Source organism: Aquarana catesbeiana, linkage group LG03 (genome assembly GCF_042186555.1).
Source record: "Aquarana catesbeiana isolate 2022-GZ linkage group LG03, ASM4218655v1, whole genome shotgun sequence".
In the NCBI taxonomy this organism is placed as follows: Eukaryota; Metazoa; Chordata; class Amphibia; order Anura; family Ranidae; genus Aquarana; species Aquarana catesbeiana.
The window spans coordinates 675770986-675787232 of NC_133326.1; the positions used below are offsets into that span (position 1 = coordinate 675770986).

A 16247-nucleotide genomic window follows, 5' to 3' on the forward strand; every position below is an offset into this window, starting at 1 on the left:
GTAACTTCCAAACAGACAAGTGAAAACAGCAGTTTCAAACTCCTAGCAAGGCAGAAGTTGAGTTCAGTGATGCAATGTAGCCCGGAGTTTAAGGGAAGAGTTTAGTCACTGGTTACTGATGGTTACAGCAGGGCAGATGTGGATTGCAGACAGGCAAAGTGGCTTTTGTGTTGCAGGGAAGAGTTTAGGCAGTTACCCGTGTTGAAAGCGCCCTCATCATTGGGTCCAATGATCATTGAGCACCATTATTATACAGACACAGATATGACCACAAGGAAACAAACAGTTGATTCAGTATTGTGGTTTGTGAACGGGTGAACTGGCAATTTTTTACCTTATACAAAAATTCTATGTATACACTATTACATTTTGAAAATAACACTCAACTCTCAGACACTGTCTGATTCTGTATTGGGCTTTGTAAATCCCCCCTAATGTATATACAAAACTCCCTTAATCAAGATATACTGTATATCCAATTCTAAATTTTGACCATACCATAATGGCTATGACTGACACTAAAACAGCACTATCTCTAGGGAAGTCATTGACATGTTTGCCATAATCCATTTGTTTACCAAGTTGAAGTAGTGATGCCCTTGGAACAATTGCAGCTAAGGGTTAGTACCTCAAACTTTAAGCTTCAGCCTATCACTGGTGATGAAACTTTTCTAGTCAATATCAGCATGCCTCAATGTGTGCTCTTTTGCCTACAGTAATTTTGATCATTCTAGTGAATGCTGTTACTTAGTAGGCACTTAGTAGGCAATGACTTCATAAAGCATTCAACAAAACGAAGTTGAACCTTTCCCAGCATTTCCTCTCTGTTCATTGTCTTGGAAGTTAAGTCTTCGGTATAATGCAGGGTCCATATTCCGGAAGTTCTGGGTGGCCTTGTATATTTTGCTGAGCACATGGACCAATGGTTCAAAACCTGCTCTTTTTGCAAGCTCTTGGTTGTACTCCCACTGGTTTGTTCCACAATGGTGAAAATATTTTAAGGGTATCCCAGAATTCTGGGTTTTTAAGACTTCTTCCTGGGATTCGGAAAGCATTTCCTCTGGAGGAGGCAGCTGACATTTACCCTCTCGTACAGACAGAAAAAACTGAACCTAGCAATGAAACAATGGGAAAGGGATCGCAATTTTAACAGCTCCAATGAAGCCCAGAGTAGGGTAGTGAGCATGAATGAGGTGCTTGTAGAGTGGAGGGAGATGACCCTGTTCGTTCCCATAATGTCTTCATCCTCCAAGTCCACTCTAGGAAGGACTGATTTTACATTAGGTTTCTCAGATGCTAGTTCTTCAAGTTTATCCACACTTTTTCTAGCCAACTTCTCTGGCCTGTCTTCTGGTTGACCATAACTTCACTGCCAGTCAACAAAAATTGGTAGTTATATTTATAACCGGTACAGAAAATCATAGTGTCTGCTATAATGTATGTGCCATCTTCACAAATAAAACTAGTGGCGGTAGCCCAAACTATTGGAGGCACCAAGGAGATGTTTTCTGGTAGGGTCCACCGTAAAGGAGGACCTCGATGGCTCAGAATGACATGCTGAGCATATGAAGACAGCTCCAGGGCAATATTAATTCCAGATGGTCCTGCACCCAGGAGGACAACTGAGCAGGAAGAGAAGACCTCTGGGTAGCGGTAATAATGGCTGTGCAACACTTGACCTGGAAAAGGTGTGGAAACTAAACTCACAGTAAAACTCTGCTTTCATTGATACACAGTAGCGGGCATAATAGCTACACAATGAAGTCTGCTATTTATTGTTATTATAATTAACTTTTTTTTTTAATTGTTAAAGGACCAAGCTTTTGAAAAACTACCTAACCCAAAAAATCTAATGCTTCTACCTTGCAAATCTGGTGACCACAGCAACATTTCATTGCCAAGTCATAAAACTTGCCCACTGTTGTGTGATTAAAGCAAGCAGACCCTTCCGCTTAAAACTCAACTTCACAACGACTTCTATAAATACCTAAGAATACGTCACGCCATGGCTTCTATCGTTTGGTCGGATCAACCTCTCATGACTGACATCATCAGAGCCTATGAATGCCCTGCCTCCCCTATTAAGGGATATTCATTGTTCTACAAAGTGATTAGCAACACACAGAACCACCAGAAATTACCAGTTATGGAAAAGTGGGAACATACCCTAACCTTCTCGGCAAACTTAACAACATGGAACCAAGCATCACGCCTCCCCTTGAAAGTCTCTAAGTGCCTATGACACTGGGAAACGGCACAAAAACTGTTCCACCAATGGTACCAAACACTGGCAAAACTAGTCCGTTTTTCACCCTCCCAGTGACCTGCTTGCTGGAGGAAATGTGGATCGAATATCAACATCTGGTGGTCCTGCCCCAAACTTTCCCTTTTATGGCACTTTGTTCAAACCCTCTTCACCAACCTTACTGGCAACTCCACAAATATCACACCCCAACTGGCTCTCCTAGGCCTGGGGTTGGAAGCTTGGGACATTTAATACCATGTCACCCTCACCCACATCCTAATCGCAGCTAGACTTTCGATATCAAGAAACTGGAACAGCGACCCTTTAACCTCTCCTCAACTCATTCTTCTGACCCTCCATCCACACCTACAATTGGAGCTCATGTTTGCCAAAGCAAACCTAAACCTACCTAAATTCCAAAAGGACTGGGCTCCCTGGCTCAAATACAATCCTTATTCTACTAACTTCATACCATCTCATTAACATGAATTACTCCACATTCCTACGCTCGTCTTATATATCATCCTCACCTGTACGAACGCGACCCAATTTAATCTCCTAGTACCATCACCTCCTCCCCAGCTGGAATGGACTTACATTTGGCTACACGTAGATCTATGGAACTTTTATTCAATAAGGCATATTAGACTTCATGTCATCATTGTTCACTTTCTTATGTAACACAATTATACAGCTCTACAACTAATACTGCATGTATACTTTGAAAGTTCTAAGTTAATAAAAAAGTAAAAAAACTCAACTTCAGCCAAAATGTAATTAAAGCAAAAGTTCTACCTGCTGATTTTTCCCTTTATTGCATCAATCATTTTTGACCCAGTGACATCCTCACTACTTCTCATCTCTTTGCTTCTCTGGGAGAAGCTCACAGTGTGCAGTGAAATCAGAGTAAGATATTTCAGTATAGAAGGGGAGCCTGTATATCTATGCAAGATTAAAGGGAGTGCTGGAGTTCACCTTTGAAGGGTTAGATCCTCTGTCAAGTATTGATATTGTTGTTTTTCCCAGTTTGAATTTCCCATCACATTCTGTTCCGAGTAACAATGGATATCAGGACAAACAGGGTCTATCTCCCCAGTGGGGTTGGAAATAAAAACCTGCCAGAGGTTCTAAACCATCCCCATTTCATCCAAAATTGATAAAAGATTGGCTTCACATTTTCTTTAATGATAAGTAAATCCATGAGGATTACGTATATATGAGAAAAAAAAACAAAGGCAATAAAGGTATGACATGTACGGTAATTGAACAAACATCAAATACAATTAATAAAATTTGAAACTTTTTCAAATAAATAATATAAAATAGGAGTAATAACTATGTTTGTAAAAAGTATTTTTTATTTAAATCAGAGTGTTATTTAAAAGACCATACAATATTTCAGATTTAACTATAAAAAGTTCTGAAGTAAATGAAATAACTGTTAATGAGAGTTTTATTTTTCAAATCCAATATGTTATTTTAAATACAAATTTTTAAAAAAGACACATTTATTGAATGGTTAATAAAAAACATATTAAACAATTAATTTCACATTTATATTTGTATTTTATGCATAAAGGAGTAATGACAATGTCAAATACAAAAAAAGTAAAATAGTAAAACATTGTTTTTAATTATAAATATGTAAAACTATTAGACCCTCATTTCTATTCAAATATAATCCTGTTCAAATCCAATGCGTTACTTTGAATACATATAAAAAAAGACACATTTAATGAATGGTTAATAAAGACATCTTAAACAATTCATTTAAAATGTATATTTTTACGTTGGGCCTAAAGGTATTGATGGTGTCATATACAAAAAAGTCAAATAGTGCAAAATAATTTTTTATTTAAAAAAAAAATAGTAAAACTATCAGACCATCATTTCTAGTCAAATAAATTTTACTTTACTTTACTTTAGTGTCTGGAGGTAAGTAAAAGAACATTATTTCACACTCTGATAAAGGTTTAATAAGGTGTAAATTATGGTAGATCAAAGCTCACAGTAGATGCTTCTCTACACCATAACTTCAAAGAAACATCAAACACTGGGTTTTATTTCTACCCCAATACACATTCTAGTTTCTGCAGAAATTGGCCAGAACCATGCATAGAACAAACAAGGGCTCAGTAAACGGAAGTCACCTTAAAAATGCAGATACTGGAAATACTGTACTCAGTGGCGGCCCATTCATTAGGGGTCCCCTTGTCCATGCGTCCGACCCCCTGATCTACATACAGGGCGCCAGACTATGGATTCCAATGGGGGGGAGTGTTTTTTGAAGCACGTGATTAGAGCCTGAGGCACTGATAGGCTTCAAAAAAGGGTGGGCTTGGGGCACAGAGCACTGTGCCCCGATCCCACCCAGCTGTGAGACGATAGCGAATGAGCATTCGCTACTTTCACACTAAATTTCACACTGTAGTCCCCTGTCACTCAGGCCATGCTGGCAGTTGTAGTCCCCTATCAGTCAGGCCATGCTGGCAGTTGTAGTCCCCTATCACTCAGGCCATGCTGGCAGTTGTAGTCCCCTATCAGTCAGGACATGCTGGCAGTTGTAGTCCCCTATCAGTCAGGCCATGCTGACAGTTGTAGTCCCCTATCAGTCAGGCCATGCTGGCAGTTGTAGCCCCCTATCAGTCAGGGCATGCTGGCAGTTGTAGTCCCCTGTCACTCAGGCCATGCTGGCAGTTATAGTCCCCTGTCACTCAGGCCATGCTGGCAGTTGTAGTCCCCTATCAGTCAGGGCATGCTGGCAGTTGTAGTCCCCTGTCACTCAGGCCATGCTGGCAGTTGTAGTCCCCTATCAGTCAGGGCATGCTGGCAGTTGTAGTCCCCTGTCACTCAGGCCATGCTGGCAGTTGTAGTCCCCTATCAGTCAGGCCATGCTGGCAGTTGTAGTCCCCTATCAGTCAGGGCATGCTGGCAGTTGTAGTCCCCTGTCACTCAGACCATGCTGGCAGTTGTAGTCCCCTGTCACTCAGGCAAAGCTGGCAGTTGTAGTCCCCTATCAGTCAGGCCATGCTGGCAGTTGTAGTCCCCTATCAGTCAGGGCATGCTGGCACTTGTAGTCCCCTATCACTCGGCACTTGTAGTCCCCTATCACTCAGGCCATGCTGGCAGTTATAGTCCCCTATCAGTCAGGGCATGCTGGCAGTTGTAGTCCCCTGTGACTCGGGCCATGCTGGCAGTTGTAGTCCCCTGTCACTCAGGCCATGCTGGCAGTTGTAGTCCCCTATCAGTCAGGCCATGCTGGCGGTTGTAGTCCCCTATCAGTTAGGGAAAGTGTTCTGTAGCTCAAGTCAGGATGACGTGACAACACTGCTCCTCCATGGGCAAAGGAAATGGTCACTTTAAAAGTATGTGTAAAGCCAAAACCCGTTTTTGTTTTGGATAGAGTAGAGAATGGCTCAGATATTTTGGGAAGATTTCCACTCATAAACACAACAGGAAGTTAGAGAAAATCTCTCCAAAATGGAAAATACAGTTTTCACTGGAATGTGTGTGTCTCCAATGGATGTTTGCCCTTTTAATCCTGTTCCAGTGACAACTCAAAAATTTGGGATTTCCCGTCACATTCTGTTCTGAGTGATAATTGGTCACGAGGACAAACTGAAAGAGTATATCTCCCCAGTAGAGTTGAAAATAAAAACCTGGCAGAGGTTCTAAGCCATTTATACACAATTACAATTTAAAAAGAATGCTCAACTCTCACACTCTGTCTGACTCTGTATCAGACTTTGGAACCTCCCCCTAAAGAGTACCCAAGAATCCCATAATCAAGATATACTGTATATCCCATTCTAAATTTTGACCATACCATAATAGGTATGACTGTCACTAAAGCAGCAGCATCTCTAGGCAAGTCACTGACTGGTTTGCCACAATTCATTTGTTGACCAAGTTGCAGTAGTAATGCCCATGGAACAAAAGCAGCTATAGAGCTAGGGGTTAGTACCTCAAGTTTTAAGCTTCAGTCTATCACTGCTGATGAAGCTTTTCTAGTCAATAGCAGTACGCCTCAGTTGTGCTCTTTTACCTGCAGTAATACTCCTCATCTTAGTGATTGTACCACTCTCAGAACAAAAGGCACTACTGTGATTTAGTAGGCAATGACTTCATAAAGCATTCAACAAAGGAAGTGGAACCTCTCCCTTCATCTCAAACTCCTCTCTGTTCAAGATCCGGAAGTTGAGTCTTCGATATAAAGCAGGGTCCATATTCCGGAAGTTTCGGGTGGCCTCGTACATTTTGCTGAGCACAGGGGCCAACGGTTCAAAACCTGCTGTATCTGCAAGCCACTGGTTGTACTCCCACTGGTTTGTTCCAAGACGGTGAAGATATTTTAAGGGTATCCCAGAATTCTGGGTTTTCAAGACATCTTCACGGGATTCTAAAAGCATTTTCTCTGGAGGAGGTAGCTGGAACTTACCCTCCAGTACAGACAGAAAAAACTGTGCTTGGCAATGAAACAATGGGAAAGGGATCACAATTTTAACAGCTCCGATGAATCCCAGAGTAGGGTAGCGAGCATGAATGAGGTGCTTGTAGAGTGGAAAGAGATGACCCTGTTCCACATTAGTTCCCACAATGTCTTCATCCTCCAACAAGTCCACTCTAGGAAGGGCTGATTTCACATTTAGAGTTTCATTTACCTGAGGGTTTTCATCATTTTTTTTAAACCCTTTCCCAGATCCTAGTTCTTCAAGTCCATCTACATCTTTTCTCACCACCTTCTCTCTCTTGTCTATCTTCTGATTGGTCGTTGTGTCACTGCCAGTCAACAAGAATGGGTAGTTATATTTATAACCGGTAGCGAAAATCATAGTGTCTGTCATAATTTCTGTTCCGTCTTCACAAATCAGACTATTGTAAGTAGCGCGCACCACTGGAGGCACCAATGAGAGGTTTGCTGGTGGGGTCCACTGTAAAGGAGGACCCCGGTGGCTCAGACTGACATGCTTAGCATGTAGAGACAGTTCTAGGGCAATATCAATTCCAGATGGTCCTGCACCCAGGATGACAACTGAACGGGAAGAGAAGACCTCTGGGTAGCGATAATAATGGCTGTGCAACACTTGACCTGAAAAAAGTGTGGGAACAAATTAGTGACTGGTTACAGATAAAATTTTACTTTAATAAAAAATTGATATCATTGCTAGTCTGTTATATAAGGTTCTAATAATCATCTATCTCAATTGTACAGTACAGGGCACAGGCTGGTTATGGTATGGAAATCCAACCCATGTGGTGCTCAAGGACTTCTTCTCAGCAAAGATACCACGTAACAGGAAGTGTTTGGCAAAACACAAATACTCCAAATCTTCATTTTATTTAAACATCGATAAAACCAACCAATCTTTCAACGGGCTTCTGCCTTACAGGGTCTTATAGTTTTATGGACAAGCTTACCCCATTTCTACACCCTTCTCTGTCAGTACCCCAAAGAGGAATACCCTTACTGATAGCAGTTGCAGAAATCTAGGAACTGAGACAAAAGCTCAGATATTTATCCTGCCAAAGGTCTGTAAACACTCAAACCGCTAAGAGTGACAATGCTTTCTGAGTACTGGAGCAAGACCTTATTTTAATACTGCTCTCTACGTTCAAACAAATAAAATAAAAATTCATTATGACTGGGTTAGTCCTCAAAAGATTTTCACCCCTCGAATAATCATGCAAAGCTCTATCTAGTGGAAAAAGAGTTCACAAAAAAGCGGAATGTCCTGGTAGTAGACCCTGCCATATCGGGCTAAAAAAAACATTTAACTGTGCCTATAGAAGATGCTCCTCCAGTTAAGGATTCTTCTGAGAGAAAATATGAGATGCTCTTAACGGTGCTCTTTTCTCTCACAGGCATTGATCTGCAATCCCGATCACTGCAATTTCTGTTTGTCACACCACAGCTAATTGGACTGGGGCAATGAACAACCAACAGGATCCTGTCTTCCAGCATCGAACTCTGGAGAAACATTTAGACAGTACTCTCCATCTTTTGTATTGATGCCCTAGAACACATCATGACTTAAATGTCCAGAATGCCTCAGGTTTCTGCCCAAATGCACAGAATCTTATGGCTAAAAGCCTGGTCAGCCGAAGCTGCTTAAAAAAACACGCCTCACACATGACTGTAGTGGTAACCCCGTAGGGGCTGCTGAATGATGTGGCCCACCTGTCACCCTGCCCAGCCTGGCATTCACTTCCAGACACCCAAGACAATGAACCAGTCAATTAGCTTTGGTTTTTTTTGTATTTTATTGAGGGATTAGAACTTGGATGGGGTTAAGGAAATCATGGGATGCCCAGAAAAGACTCTTGCATGGTTTGGGACAATCTAGATATGCTCCTCTTGCACAACACTTGCTGAAGACTGTCTCTCCTTCTCCCTCCAGCACAATTCTTCAGGCGCAGCAAGCACATGGTTAGGCCTGACACTGATTTCAGCCAGGGCTGAGAAGTGCCTTAGTACAGGCAGGGGCCGCAGGCCCCCATTTGTGTAGCAAATGAAAGTCCTGATGCTAGCTGCCCTCTTTGGTGAACTACTGTTCCCAGTCAGTCCTCTTTAGACCCTGACAGCCCTCCTGGCCGCAGCTGCATGCTTCCACTGCCCATGACACCACAGTGCTTACTGGCTCTACATCCATCTCAGATTGCATCCTCCCAATCTGCTCCGACATGCCTCCCCAGCGTTCCTGGCTGTGTGTCACACACCAACACCTGGTGGATCCGTCCTGGAGACTTGCCTGGCAGTATTCTCCGTTGTCTTCTCCTGCTCCTGTTCAGGATACCCCTTAGGTTGTGTGGGGTTCCTGTTCGGCTCCAATCCCCTTGCCCAAGGTCCCCCCCCCCCAGACTGGGAATCTTCTTCAAAGGCCCCGACAGCCTAATACTCCATCTCCAGTTCTTCCACCCAAATAACTCCCACCCCAGCTGAGCTGACTCTAGGTATTTAAGGAGGCCTGCCCCTGCCAATCCAAGTTGGGGATTGGTCAGGGCTCTTCAGGAAACCCCAGACAGCTCCACCTTTCTTCACCACCTTCCTTCGAGAAGCCTCTAGAAACAGAAGGGGGTAACCGAAAGATGAAGCTAGCTGTAAGTCACCAGCCTACTCTAGGCCACTCCCAGCCCATCGATCAAAACAAACAGGACTAGCTTTTAGCTAGACCTGCCAAAATGTACCTGCTCTACAGAAAAACTCTATCTAGCACCCACCCTAGGTAGAGGGTGCTACATGACCTTTGAAATAAAGTATGTTGGGTGCGGCACGTCCTAAAAATTAAGAGTGCCCCATTGCTCTCCTTAGACTTGCTCCTCCATGTCTTTATGGACCTTGCTTTGTGCACTGGTGAGCAGTCATGTTAGAAGAGGAAGGGGCCATCCCAAAACCATTCCCACAAAGCTGGGAGCATGAAATTGTCCAAAATGTCTTGGTATGCTGACGTCCTAAGACTTCACTTCACTGGAACTAAGGGGCTAAGCCCAATCTCTGAAGAACAACCCCACACCATAATCCCACCTCCACCAAATAATTTGGACCAATGCACAAAACAAGGTCCATAAAGACATGGATGAGCGAGTTTGAGTTGGAGGAACTTGACTGACCTCAACCTAATAGAACACCTTTGGGATGAATTAGAGCGGAGACTGTGAGCCAGGCCTTCTCGTCCAACATCAGTGACTGACCTCACAAATGCGCTTCTGGAAGAATAATCAAACATTCCCATAGACACACTCCTAAACCTTGTGGACGGCCTTCCCAGAAGAGTTGAAGCTGTTATAGCTTAAAAGGGTGGGCCAACTCAATATTGAACCCTACGGACTTATGCCCCGTACACACGGTCGGATTTTCCGATGGAAAATGTCCGATCGGAGCGTGTTGTCGGAAATTCCGACCGTGTGTGGGCTCCATCGGACATTTTCCATCGGATTTTCCGACACACAAAGTTGGAGAGCAGGAGATAAAATTTTCCGACAACAAAATCCGTTATCGGAAACTCCGATCGTGTGTACACAAATCCGACGGACAAAGTGCCACGCATGCTCAGAATAAATAAAGAGATGAAAGCTATTGGCCACTGCCCCGTTTATAGTCCCGACGTACGTGTTTTACGCCACCGCGTTCAGAACGATCAGATTTTCCGACAACTTTGTGTGACCGTGTGTATGCAAGACAAGTTTGAGCCAACATCTGTCGGAAAAAATCCTAGGATTTTGTTGTCGGAATGTCCGAACAAAGTCCGACCGTGTGTACGGGGCATAAGACTGGGGAATGCCATTAAAATTCATGTGTGCGTAAAGGCAGGCATCCCAATGCTTTTTACAATATAGTGTGTGTGTATATATATATATATATAATATATATATATATATATATATATATATATATATATATATATATATATATATACATACACACACACACACACACTTTATAAGCTATAGAAGAGGACTGCTGCTATGGTAAATAAAATACCATGCCAACATGGTAACACAAACAGTAACACACATAATTCCTACCAGTGGTGTGAGTGCAGATCTGACAGGGGAACAAGTAACTATTTAAAAACCAGCACTGCGGTTCCAACTCCAATTGAAGTCTAAATAGGGGAAAGTCTACATTCCAATGTAGATTATTTGCACAGCCCAGGGGGGTGAGTGTTCACCTGCCCCTCAGCCTATGCACTCTGAACATTCTTTACCATTCCAGTACCCAGTAAAATTCACATTTCAGCTGGTGTGCAAAGAATGATGGAAAGGAAATAAAATAAGTAGTGCTAAGCAGGGCTGTTTTTTCCACTGGGCACGCTGGGCAGTTGCCCGGGGGCCCCACCTGTCTGGAGAGCCCCATCCAGGGCCGATACTCAGCGCTGCAATCTGCTGATTAAGTTGACTGACTGCACTGGTTGCTCACTTGCTAGAATCGCCGGCCGCCCAGCGTCTAGCTAGAAACCAGTGATGTCAGTCAGAGGCTGCGGCCGCCCCAGCATTCATAGCTCGTCACAGTCGCTCCAGCTGCTAGTGAACAAGCTCCGCCCACCTCTGCCATGTTCTTCAGACAGCGTGGAGAGGGAGCGGAGCGGAAAGATGGCCCTTGATAGCTGGCGCTGCCTTGCTGCTGTGAGTGACACACTGTACTGCACCAGGCCGGTGGCCTCAAGTAAGTCTAACACTGTCTACTTAAGTACGTTCAAGTTGTGCATCACACACAGCCACTGTCTGTGCCCCTTTAAAAGCTGCCACTGTGCCCATCAAACACAGCCACTGTGCCCATCAAAGCTGCCACCGTGCCCATCAAAGCAGCCACTGTGCCCATCAAAGCTGCCACCGTGCCCATCAAACACAGCCACTGTACCCATCAAACGCAGCCACTGTGCCCATCAAACACAGCCACTGTGCCCATCAATCGCAGCCACTGTGCTCATCAAACATAGCCACTGTGCCCATCAAACACAGCCACTGTGCCCATCAAACTCGTGTTATATTGTCCAAACGTTGTGTTAATGTTTAAACACTGATTTTGTTGGAAGTACCAATAAATATAGCTTTTTTGATAAGGGGTTTAGTCCGCACGCATTTGCAAACGCATGCGTGAGCCACAGAGCCACGTCACGGCACCCTTGTATCTGTGGTCCTAACACTAAACTATGAGTGTCCCCACAGTGGAGGCACATGCATTTAATGGATAAATGAGAGCAGGTGGACTGGAGGGGAGCCCACCCCTCCTTAAAGGTACAGGAGCACACCAAACACCCAGCAATAGCACAATGGCTGCAAAGGTGTTGGTGCGTTGCTGGACCAATACAAACACTCACGTGATAACAAAAGCTTGCCACCACTCTCTTTTATAGCTGGCTATTGCAGTAAGCAGCACTGGGAGGCTAAAAAAGGTACCAACAAGTGTCTGGGGAATGCCCAGGAAAAAGCCAAAGTCTACTTACCACCAGCTTGCAGACAACCAAATTGACCTGTCTAACAGTAAGCGTTAAAAAAGGGGTTTAGTCCGCACGCATTTGCAAATGAATGCGTGAGCCACAGAGCCACGTCACGGCACCCTGGTATCTGTGGTACTGACACTGTATTGGTCCAGCAGTGCACCAACACCTTTGCAGCCATTGTGCTATTGCTGGGTGTTTGGTGTGCTCCTGTACCTTTAAGGAGGGGTGGGCTCCCCTCCAGTCCACCTGCTCTCATTTATCCATTAAATGCATGTGCCTCTACTGTGGGGACACTCATAGTTTAGTGTTAGGACCACAGATACAAGGGTGCCGTGACGTGGCTCTGTGGCTCAGGCATGCGTTTGCAAATGCATGCGGACTAAACCCCTTTTTTAACGCTTACTGTTAGATAGGTCAATTTGGTTGTCTGCAAGCTGGTGGTAAGTAGACTTTGGCTTTTTCCTGGGCATTCCCCAGACACTTGTTGGTACCTTTTTTAGCCTCCCAATGCTGCTTACTGCGATAGCCAGCTATAAATGAGAGTGGTGGCAAGCTTTTGTTAAAAAAACTTTCAGGCATTTGGAGAGATTTTTTCTCAGAGACACAATAGGAAGTGAGAGGAAATGTCTTTACAATTTAGATTTACATAAAAAAGCTATCTGATTTTGTATCTGACTTTGTACATTGCCCCCAATTGAGTATGCAAGACTCCCTTATCATGATATACATCCCATTCTAAATTCTGACCATACCATAATGGGTAAGACTGACACTAAGGTAGTAGGATCCCTAAGGGAGTCACCAACAGGCTTGACACAGTCTCATTTTTTTTCTTCTTGAGCTTGCTGTGTGGTGTGCAAAAACTAAACAATAAAAGTGAACAAAGAAGTGTTTTTAGGTTGTGTCTTTGGACCCCCTCACTGACCCCCCAGGGTGCAAGACTCCAGAAGGAGTAAGGCACACTCAGGTCCACATAGCCAAAAGGCCCAGCAGACCCCTCTCCTCATAAGCCAAAGCCGACTAATGAGTACTAGGTGGAGGTCTCTTCAGAAGAGAGACCCCTCAAGGCAGGGGAGGAAGGAACCTTATGGCCACACATCTACCCCTAGACTTCAGGGTAGGCCCAAAGATCCACTCCCTACAATTCACAGTCTAATGCCCTTGGAGCTAAACCCCTTAAGAAGTTAAGAGTTAGTTCCTATAAGTTTTAGGCTGCAACCTAACACTGATGGTGATTAAACTTTTCTAATACACTTCAATATGTACTCCTTGCAGGGTTGCCAACCACCAGTAAATTTACTGACCGTTTGTAAAAATCAGTGATTTTTTTACAACTGCCAGTAAATATCAGGGGCTGATAATTTCATGCTGTGTTGACTTTTTGTGATAATCTCGTTTTTACGGTAATAATATCGATATTCGAGAATTCATATTGATGAGAAAAGTTCCAAGAAAGTCCATTCAGTTCTCGTGTAAAAACTCATAAATTGATTTAATTAAAAAAAATTGCAAAATATTACAAGAACAATATCAAAGCATAGAATGTCATTAATAATGTCTTATATTCTTAAGATGAAATTTGAATCAGATGTGTGTCTATATGTAGATGTAGCAACAATGTCTTGTCATGTGTGTAGCTGTCCTCGTGGAGTGAATGTCTGCCCCACAATCTGCTTGTCTGCCCTGTTACTAGCTTTTTACTCCTAAAATCCAACCCCCACCTTCTCCTAAAAAGGCTGGTTTAAAGGTTTGTTTTGTCTTATAGTTCCACAGAAAACTGCAGCAAATGGTTTTCTAACTTTCAATCTAATGCCAGATGTTGAAATACAACACCATCTCTATGCAAGTAATTCCATGGGGATGGGTAAAACTGCTGTGTAAATTTTTAAACATATACAATATAAGTTTCCTTTAACTTCTAAATCAAATACTACATATACTGTATCAGTAGGTATATTCATTTAAAATGCAATTTTCTAATTAATATCCTAATCAAGAAATATCGTAATTATAGGAGTTTTATTACAGCTTACCTGTAAAATCCTTTTCTTGGAGTACATCATGGGACACAGAGCCTTAAGTAATTACTTAATGGGTTATGGGCCACCTTCAGGTGTTGACACTGGTATACCCAATCAAGGAAGTTCACTCCCTATATAACCCCTCCTCCTTCCAGGAGCACATCAGTTTTTGTAGCAAAGCAATATACTTAAATCCCAAAAGAGGGGAGGGACCTCTGTGTCCCATGATGTACTCCAAGAAAAGGATTTTACAGGTAAGCCGTAATAATATCTTGGTTCAGGTGAAAACCTGAAACCACTTTTGGCAAAAGCCTGGACGAGGGAGTAACACCACGATGTCCTCATGAATAATCAAATATGGCTCTTTACAAGAAAGATCAGCCAATTCCGAAAACCTCCTTTCTGAGGATATAGCAGCCAAAATACCAGCTTCCTTGTCAGAAGGACTAAGGGGATATGCTGTATTGGATCAAATGACTGTTTTTGTAACACTGACAAAACTAAATTCAAGTCCCAGGGGCTTAAGGTGATTTAACTGGTGGACTAATCCGCATCACCCCTTGTATAAGACCCCGGACTAAGAAAGCGTTTTTTGAAATAAAATCGATAAGGCTGAGACTTGGCTCTTAATAGTGTTCAAGGCCAACTTCATCTCTACGCCTAATTGTAGAAAGGCAAAAATTGATATATCTCCAAGGGTGTCAACCCCTGGATTCATACCAGGAAACATAAGCCTTCCAGACTCTATAATGTATAGTTCTGGAAGTTGGTTTCCTTGTATTAATCAAAGTAGAGATAACTGACCGGGAAAGCCCACGTTTCCTCGGAATGTAGGTTTCAATAGCCAGGCCGTTAAATTTTGATCTCGTAAAGTAGGATGGAATATCGGCCCCTGGGAGAGCAGGTCTGGCCTTAGTGGAAGGGACCATGGATCCTCCACTGCCATCTTTACGATTCCTGCATACCATGACCTTCTGGGCCATGCTGGTGCTGCCAGAATTACCAGTTTTCTTTCTGCATACCATGACCTTCTGGGCCATGCTGGTGCTTCCAGAATTACCGGTTTTCTTTCCAGCTTAATCCTGCAAAGAAGTCGAGGCAGCAATTGAATATGGGGAAATGTATAGATCAGTGAAAGCTGATCCCACAGTATCACCAACGCATCTGTTCTGCATGCGAATAGATCCTTTGTTGTGGACACAAAGTTGACTAACTTTATGTTGAACTGGACGCTAGAAGATCTATGTCTGGAGTCCCCCATCTTTGACAAACAACCCGAAAATATGTTGGGGTGAAGAAACCATTCCCCTGGGAATAACTGCTGGCGACTTAAGTAGTTCGCCTGCCAATTCTCTATTCCCGGAATGAAGACTCCTGATAGGCATGGAATATTTCTTTCTGCCCAAGTTAGAATATGGTTCACCTCTCTTTGCGCTGAGAGACTCTTGGTGCCCCCTTGAGGATTGATATAGGCCACAGCTGTGCCAATGACGGATTGGATCCTGACAGGACAATCCCTTAACCTGGAAGTCCAGGTCTTTAGAGCCAAACACACTGCCCGAAGCTCTAGGATGTTGATGGGCAAGGCTCTTCCGGTTCTTGACCACTTGGACAGTTGTCTTTTCTATCACTGCTCCCTGGCCTAAAAGGCTGGCATCTGTCGTTACCACTTTCCAGATAACAGGTCTGAGGGATTTTCCTTTCAGCAGATTCTGGTTAGTAACCACCAATTGAGGCTTTGGGACACCATTGGGGACAGCCGCATTGGCAAGTCCAAAGCTTGGATCGTCTTGTTAGCAGATAGAATACTGTTTTGCAACAGTCTCGAATGGAACTGGGCATAGGGAACTGCTTCGAATGAAGCCACCATCCTTTCTAACAACCTCATGCAAAGACGAATAGAGGGATCTCCTTTTGACCTGACCATCCGCACTAACACTCTTATGGAGCTGATCTTTGCCCTTTTTCTGGGCTGTGTCTATGATCAGACCCAAATACTCAAGCTTTTTTAGTGGTTTTAAGGGAGACTTCACTAGGTTG

At 43.4% G+C, this 16247-nt stretch overlaps 1 protein-coding gene and 1 pseudogene across 5 annotated transcripts in view; both read right to left on the reverse strand.

Annotated features, from left to right (window-relative positions):
* Positions 1-730: 730 nt before the first annotated feature.
* Positions 731-2628, reverse strand: LOC141134104 (uncharacterized; annotated as a pseudogene).
* Positions 2629-3791: 1163 nt separating this feature from the next.
* Positions 3792-16247, reverse strand: part of LOC141133494 (uncharacterized) — a 62710-nt gene continuing 50254 nt past the window's right edge. For all 5 annotated transcript variants that reach the window (XM_073622903.1, XM_073622901.1, XM_073622899.1 and 2 more), the window contains one exon: positions 3792-7334. In XM_073622903.1, coding sequence (XP_073479004.1) covers positions 6370-7334 — 965 coding nt within the window. In that variant the 3' untranslated portion in view covers positions 3792-6369. The remainder of the gene's footprint in view (positions 7335-16247) is intronic.